This window comes from Carcharodon carcharias, chromosome 13 (assembly GCF_017639515.1).
Source record: "Carcharodon carcharias isolate sCarCar2 chromosome 13, sCarCar2.pri, whole genome shotgun sequence".
Lineage (NCBI taxonomy): Eukaryota > Metazoa > Chordata > Chondrichthyes > Lamniformes > Lamnidae > Carcharodon > Carcharodon carcharias.
The window spans coordinates 125315666-125332845 of NC_054479.1; the positions used below are offsets into that span (position 1 = coordinate 125315666).

The 17180-nt window shown below is 43.3% G+C and overlaps 1 protein-coding gene across 1 annotated transcript in view; it reads right to left on the reverse strand.

The window, feature by feature from the left end:
* The window catches only part of tnpo3 (transportin 3), a 61588-nt gene that overhangs the window by 16149 nt on the left and 28259 nt on the right, over positions 1-17180 (reverse strand). Inside the window, exons 12-16 of the mRNA XM_041202987.1 lie at positions 14687-14878; positions 12688-12779; positions 12351-12427; positions 5378-5438; positions 758-898 (exon numbers count right to left, since the gene is read on the reverse strand). Coding sequence (XP_041058921.1) covers positions 758-898; positions 5378-5438; positions 12351-12427; positions 12688-12779; positions 14687-14878 — 563 coding nt within the window. The remainder of the gene's footprint in view (positions 1-757; positions 899-5377; positions 5439-12350; positions 12428-12687; positions 12780-14686; positions 14879-17180) is intronic.

The following is a 17180-nucleotide window of genomic DNA, read 5'->3' on the forward strand; positions in this document are numbered from 1 at the left end:
TCTCTTTTAACAGATCTTTACCAGCCCCCTCTCTGTGCAAGAATTTCGAAGGCTGAGGGCTCAAGCTCTACCTTAGGACTTGAACAAATAATCTAGATCAACACTCCAATACAGGATTGAGGGAGTGCTGAACAACAATCCTCCCTCAGTCAGGTAGAGTGCAGGTTTACAATTAATGCTCCACAAGACACTAACCTACCCTTCTTCCCCCAGTTCTAGTTATGCCATCATAATGTTGAACTGGAGAGGAGAGAAGTGAGTTACCCATGTTCGATTGCCTGTTTGAGTGCAAACTACTGGAGGATTGGGAGTAACTCACATCTTGACCCTCAGATGACAAACAGGTGAAAAAATATAGTAAAGAAACTTCAGTCTCGGTTGAAGAGATAAATAATTGAACCTGCTGTATGAGAGGGAACCCTGCTACCCCATTAACAGATATTAGAATGCAAGAATTTTTAAGTACTGGGTAAAGATTCAGCCCAGCAAGTCCATCCCTTCATTTGACTAAACAACCCCACCTACCCACCTTCTAATCCTTCAACCCACCATCTCAACATATCCCTCACCCTCTTTTCACCCCAGAAACAGATCTAAATGTCACCTTCTATGCTGCTCATTTCAAATGTTCTTTCCTTGTAACTTATTTCATTGGTCCATTACCTCACAAAGGAATCTGCTTATGATCATGAGCAGATATACCTTTAGAATTCTTGCTCCACCTCTACCAGCTAGCAGGATCCACAAACCAACCTACCTGGGTGACCAGGGGCTGAAGCAATGCAGCTGACCCTTTCCCCACACAACGGACAGCAAAACGCAAGCACCGACAGCAGCGCTCTACAATCCGATTGTCGGCTTGATGTTTGTTCAAGGTTTCAGATAAGACAGGCCAGATCTACAAAAACAGAGAAGTCAGGGAGAAATAAACTGCAGTTAGAGAACAAGTAAAGTTAGACATAAAGAACTTGCATTTACAAAATGCCTTTCATATCCTCAGGACATCCCAAGCACTTCACAGCTTGCGAAGTACATTTTTCTTTGAGTGTGTTCACTGTTATAATGTTGGAAAGGCAGCATCTATTTGCGTATAGAAAGCTCCCACAAACTGTAACGTGAGAGAAATCAGATAAATCTATTTCTTTAGTAATGTTGATTAAGGGTTAAAAAATGGCCCAAGATAACAGTGGTGATTGCCCTGCTCTTCTTCAAAACAATGCAGTGGGATCTTTTACACCACCTGCGCAGACAAGAGGGGGTTTTGACTGAATTTCATCCGAAAGGCTGGGACCTCTAGCTCCTCAGTATTGCACTGGAGTGTTAGCCTTGATGTTTATGCTCATGTCTCTGGAATGGGACTTGAATCCACAACTTTCTGACTCAGGGGCAGAAGTGCTAACAACTGAGTCACAGAAAACCAAGAACATGGAACTGCACTGCAGTCTGATCAACTCCATAGGCCCTAGTCTTAAACGTTATCCCTTTGCTCTCATGTTGACTAACCCATTCTACTACTTAGTTTATTTTGTGAGATACAGCTTTCAATTCTGAAAGCAGTCAAGCACATTTTCCATTTCCCCCTCTATTTTTCATTAATAGAATTGAAGCACGATTGTTCAAATCAACTTCTTGTCGGGCAGTTTCATGCTCTGAGGCAAGGGGTGTTTGAGCTGAGCAACAAGAATGCTTTCCATTCTGGACATCCCATGTCATGAGGTCAAACACTCCCAGGCCTTATACTGTATGGAATAAATACAAAGCAAAATTATTTCTGCATTGTTCCACCTCATCACTGACCTCTAAGTTTACACAGAATCACACAGTGCAGAAGAGGCCCTTCGGCCCATCAAGTCTGCACTGGCATGTGAGAAACACCTGACCTATCTACCTAATCCCATTTACCAGCAGTTGACCCATAGCCTTGAATGTTATGACGTGTCAAGTGCTCATCCAGGTACTTTTTAAAGGACGTGAGGCAACCCGCCTCCACCACCCTCCCAGGCAGTGCATTCCAGACTGTCACCACCCTCTGGGTAAAAAAAGATTTTCCTCACATCCTCCCTAAACCTTCTGCCCCCTTATGACTGACCCTTCAACCAAGGGGAACAACTCCTCCCTATCCACCTTGTCCATGCCCCTCATAATCTTATACACCTCAATCAGGTCATCCCTCAGTCTTCTCTACTCCAAAGAAAACAACCCAAGTCTATCCAACCTCTCTTCATAAATGTTTCATCCCAGGCAACATCCTGGTGAATCTCCTCTGCACCCCCTCCAGTACAATCACATCCGTCCTATAATGTGACGACCAGAACTGCGCACAGTACTCCAGCTGTGGCCTCACCAAGGTTCTATACAACTCCAACATGACCTCCCTACTCTTTTAATCTGACTCGACTGATAAAGGCAAGTGTCCCATATGCCTTTTTCAAATTAATGCTGAGCTAAAAGGCATTTCAGTGCTGTGGGCGAATGTCCACTCAGAACTGGATTTAGAACATTCACACTCATGGGGCCCTTAAAAATGTAGCCTAATGATTATGGTGTAGGAGTCCAACTCAAGAGGTCATGAGTTCAGATCCCACCGTGGCAGGTTGTTAAACATAATTCAATAATCTAGTAGTTTATGGAGAAAAATGCAAGGGATATGGTGATAAGGTGGGGTTGGGGAAAACAGAGAAGAAAAGGCGGAGAAATAAGGTGAGTAGGTGGGGCTAGTGAGGGGTTGGGCTAAGGAGGGGTTGGGCTTGGTGGGTCTGATGATCAGAAAAATGACCACAAAAACTACTGGACTGTTGTGAAAACAAAACTGGATCTCTAATGGTTTTCAGAGGAGTCAATCCTTCACACTTATCCTGTCTGGCCTTACTGCAACTCTTGTGCCATAGTACGTGGCACTCTGAATACCCTCTGAAGTGTAAACAAGGGAACTATGGATGGGCAATAAATGTGGCCTTCCCAGCAATATCCATACCCTGAGAACAAATGAAGTACAATGAACACAAACATTATAATCCTAGCAAGTCTGGGCTGGAATGAAGCCAGGATCTAAAAGAAAAGGGCACCACTTCCCAAGTGTTGCTAGTCAGCACCTCTGCATAACATCCGAGTATATATATTAGAAATTCAGCAGAGACTGGGGTGGGTAGGGAGCGGACAGATAAATAGAATGAAGGGAAAGATTCCAAGCATGAATCTACATCCCAGCATTCTGTGGAAATGGGTATTAGTGTTTCAGCAATGTTGGCAAACTGCCACACAATCTGCACGTTCTTCCAAAGACAAACAGGGCCTCCCTGACAGCTCAGCAAGTTTATTCAACAAGCAGTCGAGCCATTCAGACAGGAAGGCGCCTGGTCCATGCCGAGTTAGCTAATCCCCATTATAGTAGCACCACATGTATAACATCTGATCATGGAGACCTTCGTTAAGGAGTGTGGGGAAAATCAGGCTCATGCCCAGACTGACATTCTGCTTCTAGACTAGCACATAAGTAATGGGCATCTTGCCATGAGCTAGAGTCAACCTTTTGAAAAAGATGGTGAGTAAACTAGGTAGCTCAGCCATCTCCTAGTTCTTCTGTCTTCCGTGCTCAGATGGGTTAGTGGAAATCTGGTACTCTCTCCCCCAAAAGGCTGCCAAGAGGGAAGGACAATTGAAAATTTCAAAACGGAGGTTAATCAGATTTTTGCTGGGCTAGGGTATTAAGGGTTCTAGAACCACGGCGGGTAGAATAACTTAAGATGCAGGTCAGGCATGATCTAATTGAATAGTGGAACAGTTTCCATGGGCGGAGTGGCTTCTTCCTGTTCCTATCAGGTGCACAAAAGTTTTTCCACAGTAAAAATGAATGATACAACCCAGAGGTCTGAAGTCTTTAGTGGGCTACACAGGAGTACCGTCAGGACATGGCACCTGAGCAAACCTGGATTTGCAGAGCCTTTGTCTGCTTTATTTACAAACACATTTCAGTTTGTGGGAAAAACAAAAAAGGGGAATATTTTTACTTAATAAGCCAATAAGTGAATGCATCTAAGATCACCACGCAATGAATTATTTTAATATGACTTCTGTTAATAAAGCAGATGTTAATAAAGCAACTGACAAAGAGCACGAGATGAGAAATCAAATAATCTGATATTTGGAGGTGTGGATGATGGTTGGCCAAGACATGACAATCACTCTATTCTTCAAATAACAGAATGGGATCTTTGATATCCATTTGAACCAGCTAACAACAGACAAGGGTCTTTGTTCAACATCTCATCAACGTGCAACACCTTCAGCAATGCAGCACTCCTTCAGTACCATGCTGCACCGTCAGCCTGGATACCTGCTCAAGTCCTGAAGTAGAGCTTTAACCCACAACCAAATGACTTAACTGAGCCAAGCTGTCAAACAGCATAAGGGCTGCGTAATGTGAACTCACATGTATCATATTGCTACGATCTGAAACATAAGGGGAGGAACTCAATTGAAAATGAAAGAAATACACCTATGGCTTAACCCTCAAACATAGAGCAACTGGGGGAGAAAGGAGAACATTAACTATCAGCCCAGACTCCATGTGTCAAGTCTGGTCTCATATACTGAAAGACAGGAGCCAGTGCTACAATAAAAGTCAGTCTCTTCAGGAAAGGGAGAGCAAAGCCATATTTAAAAATAAATCATTCTGTAGATATGGGCACCGTTGGTATGGCTCACGCTAACTGCCCATGAGATGGTGATGGTGGGTTTTCTGTTTAAACCACTGCAGTTCGATTGGCAAAGGTGCTCTCAAAGTGCTGTTAGAAAGGGAGCTCTAGGATTTTGACCCAGAGACAATGAAGGAACAACCGGTATATGTTCAAGTCAGGATGGTGGGTGACCTGGAAATGATGGTTTTTCAATGCCGCTGCTATTCCTGTGCGTTTAGGTGGAAGAGATTGCTTGTTTAGGTGCTGCCAAAGAAGCTTTGGCAAGTTGAAGCGCACCATGTAGAAAGTACACAGTCTGTAGCCATGGTATCCCAGTGGTGGAGAGAGTGGATGTTTAAACTCTAAAGCCCATCACCTTTCACCTACAACTCTCTGATCCCCTACTCCATTTGTATCCAGGACTCAAGGTGCAGGCCACCATACTCTGTCATGTTGATGAAATCATGATTGAATAAAGAGAAGTGGTAAGAAGAACAAAATACAGGAATGGAGATGTCAAACCACAGGCCCTACTCCACATTTTACAAAGGAGCCAATTCCAAGATGGGGTTGGGTTGGAGGTGAAGGGCGAATGGTTAGAAATGTAATAAGTCAAACAACCCAAAAGTAGATCCCATATCCACAACAAACAACTCATCCATCAGTGGCATGGACTGTGTCATTCTGACACATGCACTTACTTCATGTATCACCTTCTGACATGGATGCGTCTGTCCATTTTCCACAATAGGGTTTGTGTGCCTGAAACAAGACCAAGTTAAATCATTAGTACCACATCTGACATTCTATATAATGTTAAATAAAGGATAAAAAGGAAAAACAATCATGGATATAGAGGAGAAATTAGTGACAGTAATCAGGATCTATGGCCGCGCAGTCTTCTCACATTGAGTTAGCATGGCTGAGCACAAATGGTAATGATAACAAGAAGGCAGAATCATCACTCTGCCCCATGTGAAGGTCAGGTCAGTTCAGCATTCCACCTCAGTGAGCACTCATATTGGTCACACCAAGTCAGAAGTTGGGAGGTCTGTAAGTGTAGGGTCAGTGCAGATTATAGCAGAAAAAATTTGGAAATTTGAAAGAGGTCTCCCAGAAATTGAAGAGGTTTTTTTTCAATTTTAATTGCTTGCTGGAAAATAAATAATTTTTTCCTTACCATGTGATATCAGCATAGATAAATCTTCCTACGCAATATGGATAGCAGTTCTTTATTGTCAGCATTTGGTTTGAGTAGTTCTTCATTGCAAAGTTCAAAGAACAGGTGGAACCCTGGGATAATCTTTACTTATCTGCATCTTTCTTTACCTCTGCAACATTTGTTCAGCATACTTAAACCCAAATGTTGCATTTCAGGATATTTCTGACAATTTTTTCATTGAAAGGATTTTGCAGTGGCGTTTACTTTTACAGCTGGTTTTTAAAAGCAAAGACAAGACAGTTCTGACAAATGGCCAACGAGCTGAAATGTCAATTCTGTTTCTCTGTCCACAAAGGCTGCCGAATATTTCCAGCATGCAAAGAATGTGCTCAACAAAAATTGGTCACTCAATACATAGCTGCAGCTCAGATTCGGTCCCACTTGTCATACATAATACCCAGCTACTCTGAAGGCTTTATTTTATAAACCTTGCTTCTGGTAGTTATGTGGGAAGACAAAAGAGGAGAAAAAGGATTTCCAAAAACAAAAGAATTGTGAAAAATTTGACTAGCTCACTACCATTTTCTTTTGGTATCTGCTGCCGATTGCTGATTTTTGATTCATAGCTTCAGAATTTTGGCAGTGTATCTTCAACTTCCTCGGCTCCAAGTTCTGTAATTCCCTCCCTAGACATCTTCACCTCTTTATCTCTTTGCCTCCTCCCTAAAACCCACCTTTAACCCTTTGAGCATTTAGTCACCTGTCTCAGTATCTCCTTATGTGGCTTAGAGTCAGACTTTTGTCTGAATTGATTATATGAAAGAGACTTGAGACACATTAGAGAAATGCAAGCTTGTATAGTTCCATAGCAGAGTAAGGGTTAATCACTGTGTCCAGTTCCAAACTTTCCACCACAAGTTAAGAGTTAATCACTGTGCAGTTCCAGTTTTTACAGTAGGATGAAGTTAATCATTGGGGTGCCCCAACCGACAATTTACACAGCAGAGTAAGGGTTAATCACTGAGCAGTTCCATTGCTCTCACAGCAGAACGAGGGTTAGTCACTGTGCCCAGTTTGTACAGCAGACTACGGGTTAATCACTGTTGGCAATTCCTGTTTTGTAAGGCAGTAAATTGTGGCAAGGTGCCCGAGAATGTGCTAACTGCGGGAACAAGGTTATAATGATGGTTTTCATTACATCGCTCCCATGATAGATCAGCTGGTTCAAGCTGTGAGCAGCTGAGTCACAGAGACCAGGAAGGTCCCAGGTTTAATTACCACTGTGCCCAGTTAGCTGATCTCAGTTGGGCTGTAGCAATAAACCACAATGTCCCTGCTCACTGCCGGGAACTGTGAGCATGAAAATGACTGTGTGTAGCTGCAGATAAGTAATTGGTTGTGATACCTCCGCAGTTGAATGTCACTACATCGGCTGCATACATGAGGAATTAAGATGCCTGTACAATCAGCATCCATGGAACTAAGCTTGCAAGAGTCAACTGCATCAGCAAGAAGGAAACACAATTAGAGGGCAAGAAAATTAACAACATCCTGTTACTGATAAGGCCATTGGTCTGACTTCAAAACAGAGTAGGAGTGGGGGCAAATATTTGTTTCATTACTGAATACAGCAGAATGTAAAACTGCATGATTATAGCGGACTGTGTAAGAGAGAAGCTCAGTGCAGCACGCAGGGCAGGGGTGTGGATTCACAGTTCCAGGGGCCGAGGTCTCTACATCAGCCTTGCTGCCCTGGAGAGGGGAGGTGTTTAGAGCAGGGGCAGAGAGCACAAATTGGAGTGCCAGTCCCAGGCCAAATGTGGGCACCTCTGCATGACTTTGTATAGAACTACAATGCAAGAGACCTGCTGGCAAGAGGAATGCAAATGGAGATCAGGAAAAAAGAAAAATGGGAAATAGTACTTAAAGATATGGATGCTGTGTCAGTGGGAGTTCCGCATCACTGAACCTGATTTCTAACAGGTTATTGTGGAAAGGCTCAGCGAACAAAAAGACCAACTCCAAAGAAATGGACAATCACAGCAGGCAACATGAGAGAGCCACACACTCCTTTCTCTCACCAACTGCTCCAAGCCGAAGTCTTGTAGGATTAAAAAAGAAGTATCGTTACCATGGAAGCACATACCTATAGCTTGAAAAGCAATCATAGTCTTGTGATTAGGGCCATGGTAGAACAGATCACAAATCCGTAATAATGGATGTCCCTTCTTGGCATTGAATAATTTTGCGAATAGCAGTGTACTGATGTGACAGCAGAATCATGAACGCTGAATTAAGATGACTGGATATGGTAGAGTTCTGATGCTACAGACAGAGGCTGCAAATTGGCTGGGCAACCAAACTGATGAGCCAGCAGATCCTTGAACTAACTTAAGGAGCAACAAAGCCAATCATCAGAAGACAACTTCTGGGCATATTATTTGGGAGTCAGGAAAAGAAGTTGTGGTTTTACTGTCTGAAAGAGTTGATGGTAAAAATCAAGAATATGGATTGATAATATATAATGGGTAGACGTAAGGCTGACACAAAACATGTTGGTACAGAATAGTAGGCAAGGCATGCGCCACATACAATGTTCACTGCGATCTCAGCAGAGACCTATCATGAGATGGGTAATCCAGAGACCCAGGCATTAGCCTGGGTCTCTGGTTCAAATGCCACATGGCAACTGGTGGAATTTAATTTCAATTAATAAATCTGGAACGTAAAGCTAGTGTCAGTAATGATGATCATGATAACTATCATTGATTGCTGTAAAAACCCATCTGATTCATTAATGTCCTTTGGGAAGGAAATCTGTCATCCTTACCTGGTCTGGCCTATATGTGACTCGGGCCACGGAAATGCAGTTGGCTCTTAACAGCCCTCTGAAATGGCCTAGCAAGCCACTCAGTTCAAAGGCAATTAGGGAAGGGCAACAAATGCTGGCCTTGCCAGCGACACCCACAGTCTCTGAAAGAGTAAAAAAAAAGGACCTAACAGTGGATGTGCCAAGTAATCATACCATGGCGACTTAAGTGTGTAAGGAAACAAAACAACAGATTTTGCTCTTGTAAATGTGAGCTGTATCCAGAGAAGAGATTTTCAACTGTGTAATAAAGGTGTAAGGGTACAGGTACAGGTCGATCACTGGCAGTGGGAGAAATCCCAGATGGCGGATTAAGCACATTCCACAACACCAAAATGTACTAGCCTCAAGCGCAGTGTTTTAATCTGGTTCCTACAGCCTTTTGATGCCGATGCATCAAACTAGACTCGAGAGAATACTGATCTTATACTTTAAAAGTCTAATGCGATTGTGGTTATTGGTTATGACAAGAGTTTTCTCTATGCAATCTAATTTAGAAACATGGAAGTTTATGGCATTACTACTAGCGCCCATTAGAACTGACTTTGGTCATCACAGGCTAAATATTATAAAACAGGATGCATGAGTGATTCCTCCCACAACACACTACTCAGCTATTAGAAACTATGGGAAATGGGGGTAGTCTGAAAACTTCTCATTTGATGAACATTTGAACTCCTGAGCCTCCACCAGGCCAGCCTAGAGGTCAAACAACAGCAGGGAAAATCTTGCTGATTAATACTTACCGCCCCTCTCTCAACTGATGGATTAGTGTTCCTCCATGTTGAACACCACTTTGAAGAATCACAGAGGATAGCAAGAGCAGAGAATGTACTCTGGGTGGGGTTAATTTTTTCATTCATTCACAGTATCTGGATATTGCTGGCAAAGCTAGCATTTATTGCCCATCCCTACTTGCCCTTGTGAAGGCAATGGTGAGTTGCCTTCTTGAACTGCTGCAGTCCATGCAGTGAAAAGTGCTGCCACATTAGTTAGGTAGGGAGTTCAAGGTTCCTGACCCAGCAATGATGAAGGACTTGTGTGTGTCTGAGTCAAGGTAGTGTGTGATTTGGAAGGGAAATTAGAGGTGGCAGGTGTCCATGTGCCTTTTGGCCCATCATACCTGTAAAGACCTTTCAAAAGAGCTTTCAGCGGATCAGATCAAAACTCTACAGTTCTGCTAAACCAGTCACGAATGATGGTGGGTAATTAAACAACTAATGGGAAAAGGAGGCTCCATCCCCAATTATGACAGAGACCAGCACCTGAGTGCAAAAGACAAGGCTGAAGCGTTTGCAATCATCTTAACCAGAATTGCCGAGTGGATGATCCATCTTGGCCTCCTCTTGAGGTCTGCATCATCACAAAAGTCAGTTTTCAGCCAACTTGATTCACTCCATGTGATATCAAGAAGTGGTTGAGCACACTGAATACGGGAAAGCCTATGGGCCTCAACATAATCCTGGCTGTAGTGCTGAAGTCTTGTGCTCCAAAACCAGCCACATCAGTAGTCCAGCTGTTTGAGTATAGCAAATCAATGATAACTACACTCAACAATGTGGAAAATTGCTCAAGTAGATCCGGTTCTCAAAAAGCAAGATAAACGTAACCTGGTCAACTACTACCCCAGTCTACTTTTTAAGCATCAGCAAAGTGATGGGAAGTGTCACTGACAGTGCTATCAAGTGACATTTACCTACCCATTGATGCTCTGTCTGGGTTTCACCAGTGCTACTCAGCTCCAGACTTCAATACAGCCTTATATGGACAAAAGAGCTGAATTTCAGAGGCAAGGTGAGAATGACTGCCCTTGACTTCAATGCAGCCATTTGACAAGAGTGTGGAATCGTGAAGTCCTTGTAAAATTGAAACCAATGGTAAGAGAGGGAAAAGCTCTCCACTGACTGGAGCACAAAGGAAGTTGGATGCGTTGTTGGAAACTAATTATCTCAGTCCTAGGTCATCACTGCAGGAGTTCCTCAGGGTAGTGGAAAATCATCATTATCAGTTGTCCATCATACGTGTATCGATCTTCCAAAAGAGCTTTCAGCGGATCAGATCAAAACTCTACAGTTCTGCTAAACCAGTCACAAATGATGGTGGGTAATTAAACAACTAATGGGAAAAGGAGGCTCCATCCCCAATAATGACAGAGACCAGCACCTGAGTGCAAAAGACAATAATTTTGTCATTAATGGCATTAACACTGTGAAAACCCGCACTTATCAACATTCTGGGGTTACCATTGACCAGAAACTTAACTGGACCAGCCATATAAATGCTGTGGCTACAAGAGCAGATCAGAGGCTAGGTATTCTATGGCGAGTGACTCACTTCCTGGCTCCCCAAAGCCTGTCCACCAGCTACAAGGAACGTCAGGAGGATGATGGAGTAGCCTCCACTTGCCTGGATGAGTACAGCTCCAACAATACTGAAGAAGCTCAAAACTATCCAGGACAAAGTAGCCCAATTGATTGGCACTCTATCCATCTCTGAAACATTCACTTCCTCCACCACCAGTACACAGTGGCTGCAGCTTGCACTATATACAAGATGTACTGCAGCAACTTACCAAGGTTTCTTCAACATCACCTCCCAAACCTGTGATCTCTACCACCTAGAAGGGCAAAGGCAGCAGGCAATGGGAACACTACCAACTCAAATTTCCTTCCAAGTCACACACTACCCTGATTTGGACATGTACGTTCCCTCATCGATGTTGGGTCAAAATCCTGGACTCCTTACTTAACAGTGCTCTGGGAATAAAATCACCACACAGTTTGCCATTGTGAGATTTGAACTCTTGATCTTGGGGTTGCAAGCCCAGTACCATAACCACTTGGCTATTTAGGCCAAGCCTAAAATCACCACACAGGCTGCAGCAGTTCAAGAAGGCTCATTATCACCTACACTCAAGCAATCAGAGATGGGCAATAAATATTGGCCTTTTCAGAGAAGGCTACATACATGAATGAATTTAAACAATTAGTCCCACTCCCCTAGTCTTTCTTCATGGCCCAGCACTTTTTTCCCGTTTCAAGTATTTATCCAATTCCCTTATAAAAAGTTATCATTGAGTTTGTTTCCACTGCCCCTTCAGACAATGTGTTCCACTCGTTGTGTGAAAAAGATTCTGCTCATTTTTTTTGCCAATTATCTTAAATCTGTGTTCCCTAGTTAATGACCATCCTGCCACTGGAAACAGATTCTCATTATTTACTCTTATCAAACCTTTAATTATTATGAACACACTATTAAATCTCCCCTAACCTTCCCTGCTTTAAGGGGAAAAAGCCAAGTTGCTCTAGTCTCTCCACATAAAGTCCCTAATCTCTGGTATCATTCTAGTAAATTTCCTCTGCACCCTCTCCAATGCCTTGGCATCTTTCCTAAAATGAGGTGCTCAGAACTGAATACAATTCTGGATATTCCAGCTGAGGCCTAGCCAGTGATTTACGATGGTTTATCGTAACTTCCTAGATTTTGTGCTCTTTTCTGTTTCTACTTCAGATTTCCAGCATTTGCATTTAACTCTGTTGCAAATGGCCCTATACAAACTCTGCCATTCCTTAGTGCAATAGAGAACATAACTGCACCATTACAATAGCACAATAAAGATGGTTTTGAGAAAACATGGTCATACCTAAAAATAACAGCCAGCCGATCCAGCCATATGGTGGGGTCCGTAGCGAGGCCATTGGCAGGCTCTTGTGCCAGGAGCTGCAAGTAAAAGAAATCATGATTACAACCTGATGAACTAGGGCTTGAACAGGTGGTGGCAGTGGGGAGAGGAAGTGAGAAGACTCTGTTTCAAAAGAGACAGTTATGTGAAATGGAAAGCCCACCAAAAATTGGACTGGAAAGATCCCCGGCATCAGCAGACAGGGATAGCAGAGTTCCATGCCACAAGTCTGAGCTACGCTCAGAGGTATTGTATTAATCCACTGGCCATTGCCCATTTTCTGACTCTACTCTCTTACCTTTTTCAGTGCCATGACTTGTACAGCACACAGCTCACTGAGGCATTCGGTGATCTTCTCCAAAGGAAGCCGGCAAAGAACAAGTGCTGTGCCTATCGCAAAAAGAGAAAATCTATTTAGTAAGAAAAAACACAAACAATCTATCCAATCTATCATCCACCCAGATATTGCCAGTTCCAAACCAGATTTGGGGTCTTTTAAATATACACAGTAAATTATATGCGCAGATAGCACAAAAACAAAGTTTATAATTTTAACCTAACTTGCTGTGCAGGAATTGGGCAGGTTCAGTTCAAGGGCCATATTGATGCATTTGGTTAAAATTACCTCCAGAAAAGGGATCATCAGGGCCAAAAAAAAATCACGTTCCTCAGTGATCCTCCTGATCTTAACCCCATCTTGCCATGTTCCAGGCAGGTCCCCTAAATTCTGCTTTCTCTGTAGATTAGACTTATGGTTCCAATTATTGCACAGTAAATGGCTGAGCCCTCTCCTCTCAGGCCCTACACTTTTAGGTCTGGACTGATGCACAGAAGTACTTGAAGGCAGAGTTAGCTCAAAGATGCCCAACTGTAATTTAGGAAATGCAACAGTTAATAAGCACGGCAAGCTTTCACAAACAGCAATTTGATAATGGTCAGGTAATCTCTTAGTTACATTGGTTAACAGATAAATATTGGCCAGGACACCAGAGAGTGTTCTTCTGCTTTTCCACGATATATGGAATATTTTATATGAACTCCGTAGGGCAGGAGACACCCTCGGTTCTGACGGAACAGCATTTGCTCAGTACTGCACTGGGCGTGTCAGCCTAGAGCATAAAGCTCAAATCGCAGATTGCTCTTGAACTCACAAGCTTCTTATACAGGGGTGAATGTGCTAGCCACTAAGCCAGATCTATACACACCTGATGACGTGTTGTTAGTTCAGTTTAAAAATAAATTTAACACCAAACATAAAGGTGCAAACTCAGTGCCCTGTGCTCAAGGGCACTACCTGAACACCGACAGTGTTGTCACTATGTTTATTCTGGTTACTCTTACCAAGTATTCTCATTTCTAAAAGGCTCTTTGCCAATAAGCCTGAAAATACAAAATCCGTAAATTGTGCTGCTGGATATCTTCCCAGTATAAGTACTAACATTTCACACACTTGCAATCACACTTCACAGATTCAAAATAATTGGCAAAAGGAGTAAAAGTGATGTGAGGAAAGGTTTTTTCACCCAGAGGGTGGCTGGAGTCTGGAACGAACTTTCTAAGAGGGTGGTGGAGGCAGGTTCGATCAAGGAATTCAAAAGGGAATTGGACTGCTATTTGAAAAGAGAGAATGTGCAAGGTTACAGGGATAAGGCAGGGGAGTGGGACTAAGTTAAATGCTCTTTCAGACAGCCAGTGCAGGCTCAATGGCCTGAATGGCCTCCTTCTGCACTGTGAAGATTCTGAGTTTCATTAAAATTCTAATTACAAGACCGCTTTCAAAATAATCTTTCCACCAGTAGGTGAACAGCTGACTGCAATCAGTTGATAATTCATTTACTTTTTGCAATAGAAGGTTACTCCTCCCCAAGGGAAACACAAAATCCTCTTATCTCTAGTTCCACACCCATCCACCAAATCCACCAATCAAACTCACTCACCTCATTGGGAAACTTACTAGACTCCTCTAAACAACCAGAGCAATGGGGAAGGGAAGGAAACAGGTAATTAGCAGGGTACAAACATTATGTTGTATATTGTTTTTGGACTTTGGTCAGCATATAAGCACATCTAGTGCAACGGCCATCATCCAACCCAATCCCCATTTTATTATTCATCCAGGGGATGTGGGCTTCGCTGGCTGGGCCAGCATTTATTGCCCATCCTTAGTTGCCCTTGAGAAGGTGGTGGTGAGCTTGCTTCTTGACCGCTGCAGTCCATGTAGGTGAGCCCACAGTCGTGTTAGGAAGGGAGTTCCAGGATTTTGATACAGTTACTGTACAGATTAAGATTTTAAATACCTTTCAAGAGGCCAATGGCAGCTTCATGCGAGAGGCTGAAGGTATCAAGAGAACGAACTATTTCCAGGAGGCCCTCAAAGTGCTGAGTCATGTGATCACGGCAGGAGGAACAGATGTTTTGAATGGCTTTGGCTGACGCTGATGCAAGTGTTTTCTCCCGCAGTCCCTTCATTAAATAATTTAACACTGGATCTTGTTGGGGGTGGGGAGGAAGAAAACAAAACACAAGACAGTTTTTGGGTTTATTTATTATGGATAGAATTTACATGATAGAACAGACGATTTGGTCCAACTAGTCCATGCTGGCGTATATGCTTTACTCCAGCTTCCTCCTATTTTACTTCATCTAATCCTATAAACATATCCTTTTGTTCCTTTCTCTCTCATGTGCTTAGCTAGATGCCACTCATAGGCATATATGTTATTTGTCTTAACTATACCATATGGTAGCAAGTTCAACATTTTCTTTTAATTCATTCATGGAACGTGGGCTTTGCTGGCTGGGCCAATGCTTATTGCTCATCCCTTGTTGTCCTTGAGAAGGCAGTAATGCCTTCTTGAACCGCTGCAGTCCATGTGGTGTAGGTGCACCCACAGTGCTGTTAGGAAGGGAGTTCCAGGATTTTGACCCAGCAACAGTGAAGGAATGGCGATACATTTCCAAGTCAGGATGTTGAATGACTTGGAGGGAAACTTCCAGGTGGTGGTGTTCCCATGTGTCTGCAGCCCTTGTCCTTCTAGATGGTAGTAGTCGTGGGTTTGGAAGGTGCTGTCTAAGGTGCCTTGGTGAAGGCCTACAGTGTATCTTGTAGATGGTACACACTGCTGCCATTGTGCGTCGGTGGTGGAGGGAGTGAATGTTTATGGATGGGGTGCCAATCAAAGGGGCTGCTTTGTCCTGGATGGTGTTGAGCTTTTTGAGTGTTGTGGGAGCTGCACTCATCCAGACAAGTGTTGAGTATTCCATCACACTCCTGGCTTGTGCCTTGTAGGTGGTGGACAGGCTTTGGGGAGTCAGGAGGTGGGTTACTCGCCACAGAATTCCTAGCCTCTGACCTGCTCTTGGAGCTACAGTATTTATATGGCCAGTCCAGTTCAGTTTCTGGTCAATGGTAACCCCCAGTTGTTGATAGTGGGGGACTCAATGATGGTAATGCCATTGAATGTCATAGGGCGATGGTTAAATACTCTCTTGTTGGAGAAGATCATTGCCTGGCACTTGTGTGGCGCGAATGTTACTTGCCACTTGTCAGCCCAAGTCTGGATATTGTCCAGGTTTTGCTGCATTTGAACATAGACTGCTTCAGTATTTGAGGAGTCGCGAATGGTGCTGAACATTGTGCAATCCTCAGCGAACATTCCCACTCTGACCTTATGATGAGAGGAAGGTCACTGATGGAATAGCTGAAGATGGTTGACCAAGGACACTACCCTGAGGAACTCCTGCAGCGACATCCTGGAGCTGAGATGACTCACCTCCTCACCTCCAACAACCACAACCATCTTCCTTTGTGCTAGGTATGACTCCAACCAGTGAAGAGTTTTCCCCGATTCCCATTGACTTCAGTTTTGCTAGGGATCCTTGATGCCACACTCGGTCAAATGAGGCCTTGGTGTCAAGGGTGGTCACTCTCACCTCATCTGGGGAGTTCAGCTCTTTTGTCCATGTTTGAACCAAGGCTGTAATGAGGTTAGGAGCCAAGTGGCCCTGGTGGAACCCAAACTGGGAGTCAGTGAGCATGCTATTGCTAAGCAAGTGTCACTTGATAGCACTGTTGATGACCTCTTCCATTACTTTACTGATGATGGAAAGTAGACTGATGGTCGATAATTGACCGGGTTGGATTTGTCCTGCTTTGTGTACACAGGACATATTTGGGCAATTTTCCACATAATCGGATAGACGCCAGTGTTGTAGCTGTACTGGAACAGCTTGATTAGGGGGGGGCGGCAAGTTCTAGAACACAAGTCTTCAGTACTATTGGTGTAATATTGTCAGGGCCCATAGCCTTTGCGGTGTCCAGTGCCTTCAGCCGTTTCTTGATATCACGTGGAGTGATGTCATTTTTTTCACCATTCTGTGGTAAAGAAGGTTCTCTTGAATTCTCTAATTCCTTATTGTACTTATTAATAACCTCTTCATAATTTTAAAAGACCTTTATGAGGTCATGCCCTCGGCCTTCTCTTCATTATAAATCTTTTTCAAAAGATTTAACTGACAGGAAAATGAGCTGAAACTGCTTCCTGAAATTTCCCAAATTTAGTAAACAAGTCACCCGCACAGGCCAAGTCCAGGCTTCAATTCTTCCAACTTTTCTGAGCTCCCTGATCTCAGATAAACAAATGGTTTGAGTTCTACCACCAGCAGGTGGATCAGTAACTATGGGCCATAGATTTAAGATAACTGACAGAAGAGTCAGGGAGAGATGAGGAGAATTTTTTTTTTTAAATCGCTACAAGTTATGATGATCTGGAACATACTGACTGAAAGGTT